The sequence below is a fragment of the Solanum dulcamara genome, chromosome 10 (assembly GCF_947179165.1).
Source record: "Solanum dulcamara chromosome 10, daSolDulc1.2, whole genome shotgun sequence".
NCBI lineage: Eukaryota > Viridiplantae > Streptophyta > Magnoliopsida > Solanales > Solanaceae > Solanum > Solanum dulcamara.
Window position 1 is genome coordinate 59,096,237 of NC_077246.1, and position 5,485 is coordinate 59,101,721.

The following is a 5,485-nucleotide window of genomic DNA, read 5'->3' on the forward strand; positions in this document are numbered from 1 at the left end:
AAGAAACAAAGTTATGGAGGGTAAAATCAAAGCCCATGAACTTACCATGTAAAATTCAACTACCCATAACATAATGCTAGTTCACGAGTACATACCTTGAGTGGGTAAAGAGGAAACTTTGAAAATTCTCTCTTGAATTGCAATAGGGCATCGCAGATTTTGCTTGAGAAAATAGAATTTTAAGAGTTGAAAGAGTGAAGTGTGGTGTAGGGGTTGAATTTATAAAGTTAAAAGTTAATTTTAAGGGTTAAAATTGGAATGGATCGGGTTAAAACAAATAAAAATAGGTCAAGCCCATCTTTTTTAATGAAGACGCCCAAAAATTCTCCCAAGTCGCGGACCACATTGTTAAGTGCGCTCAAATTTTTAAAAATAACCTACACAAAAATAAACTAGGTCTTCTTTAGCACACTTTCCTTAGATTAAATTTTTTTAAAAAAAATTGTGCGAGACTTACCTGGGCCAAAATTAAATGGTGAGGTAGTAGGTCTGTGACGCGGACCTATCGCGGCCACATTGTTTAGAAATCCTCCAAGCTTTCTTTATTCTTTTTTTTGATTTTGTCTTTCATGTACAAGTTATAATATCCTACATATACACTAAAACATGAAATTTTAGCAAATTTGAAACATCAAATTATAACCTAAAATCAAGATGTTACTCGATTTATAGTCGTGGCACGACTCAACTCTAGCTTCGTTCATTCTCGAGCCCAGTTTCTTCATCCTCACAATCGACATCTTACCCAAAATAGTGCTTAAGAAGTCGGCCATTTAGCACGAACGTGGTTGATTTGGTGTGATTCCATAGTTTTACATCTCCATGTGCCAACATTCGCACCCCCTCAAATGGTCCACTACACTTGGATCAAAGCTTTCCTGGAAAAAGACGCAAACGTGAGTTAAAGAGCAATACATTTTGGCCTGGATCGAATGTGCAAGTGACTATATGCTTGTCCTTCCATCACTTCGTCTTCTCTTTATACAATTTCACATTCTATTAAGCGTGAAGTATGAATTCCTTCAATTCATGGAGTTGTTCCATACACTTTTATCTGCCTACTCTGGGTTTAGGTTTATCTTTTTAATGGCCCAATATGTTTGGTGCTCCAGCTCCATCACAAGGTGACATGCTTTTCTGAACACCATGTGATATGGTGAAGTGTCGATTGGTGTTGTGTACGTAGTCCTGTTGGCCCAAAGTGCTTCATCTAGCCTGATCGCTCAGTCAATTCTTGTAGCATTGACAAATTTCTAAAGGATTTGCTTCACTTCACAATTTGAGACTTCAACCTGTCCGCTAGTCTAGGGATGATATGATGTGGTGACCTTGTGCCTGACACCAAACTTAGCTAACAGATTCTTTATCGTTTGATTTATGAAATGCTTATCTCCATCACTAATGATCACCCTTGGAGTGCCAAACCTTGTAAAAATGTGCTTCTTGAGGAAGCGACTTACTACTTTGGAGTCATTGTTTGACAAAGAAATGGGCTCAACCCACTTAGAAAATTAATCAACCTCCACCAGTATTTACTAGTCTCCATATGACGGTGGAAAGGGACCTATGAAGTCTATTCCCCACACGTCAAAGATCTCCACCTCAAGGATGTTATTCAATGGCATCTCATGCTTTCTTGATATGGTGCCCATCCTTTGTCATTGGTCATAGCTTTTCATAAAACCTGCAGCATCTTTAAATAAGTTAGGCCAAAAGAAACCAGACTGCAATACCTTATGAGCTATGCGTTCTCCTCTATGATGTCCACCATACGCAGATGAATGGTAACTTTGTAGAACTTGTTAGGCCTTGGATTCAGGCACACATATTCTTATCATCCTATCAACAACTTGTTTGAAAGATTAAGGTTCATCCCATATATAGAACTTTGCTTCATACATTAGCCTCTTCTTTTGTTGGGAGTTTGCTTCGGGGGAAACACTCCACTCACTATGTAGTTCACAATATCTACATACCATGTGATTTCTTTGACCTATAATGCAAACAGTTGTTCATCCGAAAACTCTTCTTTTAACGACCTTTGCGAACCCGCATATGACGAATCCTCTAATCTAGATAGGTGGTCTGCTATTTCATTTTTTCATCCCCTTCTATCTTTGATTTCAATATCAAATTCTTGGAGCAGCAAGATCCATATGATTAATCTTAGTTTGCATCCTTCTTATTGAACAAGTAATGAGAGCTGCATGGTCAGTATAAACAATAAATTTTACCTCCTTTGGATCTGGCATGAATCGCCGATAAAATCCAGCATGACCTAGGAAACTACGAATATCTTTTACTGAAACTGGTGGTGGAAGCTTCTCGATTACTTTTATTTTAGCTTTATCTAACTCCAAACAATCTTTTGAAACTTTGAGTCCCAACACAATCCTCTCTTTTATGAAGAATTGACATTTTTCCCAATTTAGGATGAGATGTATTTCCTTACACTTTGCTAATACTTTCCCTAGATTATGCAAACAAAGCTCAAAAGACTCTCCAAATACTGAAAAGTCATCAATAAAGATCTCTACAAACTCTTCCACCATATCATGAAAGATAGCCATCATGCACCTCTAAAAAGTGGCAGGAGCATTGCAAAGACCAAATGGCATACGCTTGAATGCGTATGTCCCATAAGGGCATGTGAACGTTGTCATTTCTTGGTCCTATGGTGCAATATTTATCCAGTTATAGCCTGAATATCCATCCAAGAAGCAATAGTACTCTTGGCCTGCTAACTTGTCGAATATTTGGTTAATAAATGGCACTGTATAATGATCGTTCCTCGTGGCATCATTTAACTTTCTGTAATCTATGTAGATATGCCAATCGGTCACTATTTTAGTGGGGATTAGCTCATTCTTCTTATTAGTCACCACGGTCATTCCCCCTTTCTTTGGTACATACTAAACTGGGCTTACCCACTTATAGTTAGAGATTGGGTATATTATGCCTGCATTTAGCCACTTGATTATCTCTTTCTTTACCATCTCTTTTATGATAGGGTTCAACCGACATTATGGTTGTGAACTTGGTTTATGTCCTTCTTCCATAAAAATCCTATGCATGCACAAAGAGGGGTTGATGCCATGGAGATCATCCATTTTCCATCCAATTGCCTTCTTGTGCTTTTTTAATACCTCAAGTGCTTCTATGACCTGCATCTCAGAAAATAACGATGAAAAAATTATAGGAAAAGTATTATTAACTCCAAGAAAAACATACCTGAGATGGGATGGAAGTTGCTTCAACTACAAGTTAGGAGCCTCTTCAAGAGATGGCTTGGGTGAAGGACCCAATTCTCTGTTTAATGGTACCACATTCTTCTTCCACATACTGACATTTGGGATGTCAATCACACTCGCTAGATCTTTAGCTTCCATGTCACCTTTAATATCTTGACCCATCAAAACTCTTTCTAAAGGCTCCTTTGCTAAAATGCACTGAGCTTCCACTTCCTATCAATGACAGTTATAATAGACAATTCTTCATAAACTGCAGGCAATTTCAGTGCTTGATATACATCAAACACCTCAACTTTGTCATGTGCTCTCATAGTCAATCTACCTGCAGCCACATAAATAATTGTACCTCCTATTGCTAAAAAGGGACACCCCAAAATAAAGGAAACCTCTAGATCAGGCTCAAAATCTAATACAACAAAATCAATAGGAAATATGAGTAATCCTACTTGAACTAACATATCCTCAATAATACCATCAGGTCTAGCTACAGAACGATTAGCCAATTGTTACAAAATGGTGGTTGGTTTAGGTTCTCCCAAGCCTAATTTCTTAAGCATAGATCTAGGCATCAAGTTAATACTTGCAGCTATATCACATAGACCTTTTGCATTATTGCACTTATCAATAGTTACCTGCACCGTGAAACTACCTGGATCTTTTTGCTTAGCTGGTAGCTTTACTTTGCTTAAGATCCTTGAACTATATTATTCAGTGAGTGCCACTATTTCAAATTCAGCTAAATTGCTCTTGTTTGCCACAATGTCTTTGACATACTTGGCATATTTAGGAATACCCAGCAACACATCAATCAAAGGCAAGTTAATTTGTACTTGTTTAAGCATATCTATAAATTTTTCAAAATATTCCTCCTCCCTCTTCTTTTTAAATTTTTGTAGGAATGGGGGAGGTGGTTTTTTCTTTGGTTCTTGCTCCTTCTGCGGTAAGCTAGGATGACTAGCTTTAACCTCCACAGCTTTACATTTACCTTCGCTACCTTTGCTTTGTGGTGCTAGCTCAGCTAGTGGTCATCCACTTCGTGTGTTCACAGTATTTACTTGCTTGGGGTTTGGATCATTGTTACCTGGTAAACCACCTTGCAGACTAGAATTTTGAGAACTTTCTAGCTATCCCACCTGCTTCTTTAAATTCTTAGTAGTGATGTGATACTGACGAACTTCTGCAGCTAGCTTTTCTTGGTCATCCATGAGGTTTTTAAGCATGTCTTCCCCGCGCATGTTTCTTGCACTACTTGATTGTTGGATACTCTAACCTTGCTGATTGTAGTGTTGGCCTCTTACTTGTGGTCTATATTGTCTTTGGCCTTGGTGTTGGTTCTATTGGCTTCCACCCCAAGAGAAGTTTGGATGGTTCCTCTAACTGGGTTATAAGTGTTGCCATAATTTTGCTTGCCTCCACCCCTCTATGCTTTCCCCACAAAATTTATTGATTTTGAATTTGCACCACAATATTCTGACATGTGTTCACTGCTGCCACCCACTTCACACCATATTTGTTGCTGCTGAACTATATTTACTAAAGCCTGTTGTTTCCCCAAAACTAAGTTGCTGAAGTGTGTAGTCATCATGTTTTGCATTGCTGCAATCTGTGTTGTCAAAGCTATCACTACATCTACTTCAAGCATACCTCAAGTTTTTGGACAACAAGCCTAGAGTTCTTCCCTTCAATTCGGGATTTCCTTGCGATATATGGTTCAGCAATGTATAGAGCTCATCATATGTCTTCTCCAAAGCTTGTCCACCTATAGCTGATTCAAGAAGAATTTTGGTGTTGGGTTCTAACCCTTCAATGAAGGTATACACCAACACCTTGTTAGCTTGGTGATGATGAGGATAGCTAATGAGTAGAGATTTTAACCTGTCTCGGACTTGGCATAAATTTTCACCTGACTTTTGTTTGAAGCTTAGAATCTCAGCTCTTAGCTTTGTTGTCTTCCCCGAAGGAAAGAACCGAATCAAGAATTTGCGAGCCTTGTCGTTCCATGTAGTTATGGAATTTGGTAGTTCCGACATCAACCACCTTCTGGCCTCCCCCAATAGAGAGAAAGGAAATAAGGTCAACCTCACATAATTAGGAGACACTCCATTTGGCGTGTAAGTGTCACTAATTTCCAGAAAGTTCTAAATATAGACTTGGGGATCTTCATGAGGCAACCTTGTGAACTGCCTATTAGTGTGCAAACTTGGATCAAACTTTAACTCAATTTTCAACTTCAA

The 5,485-nt window shown here is 38.5% G+C and overlaps 1 protein-coding gene across 1 annotated transcript; it reads right to left on the reverse strand.

The window, feature by feature from the left end:
* Nucleotides 1–2,129: 2,129 nt before the first annotated feature.
* Nucleotides 2,130–5,281, reverse strand: LOC129869830 (uncharacterized). Its single transcript, XM_055944429.1, has 6 exons — nt 4,896–5,281; nt 3,832–3,950; nt 3,638–3,735; nt 3,324–3,464; nt 3,147–3,164; nt 2,130–2,579 (listed from the first exon to the last, which is right to left on the reverse strand). The coding sequence occupies exons 1-6, from the start codon at nt 5,279–5,281 to the stop codon at nt 2,130–2,132; spliced, it is 1,212 nt and encodes a 403-aa protein (XP_055800404.1).
* Between the last annotated feature and the right edge of the window lie 204 nt (nt 5,282–5,485).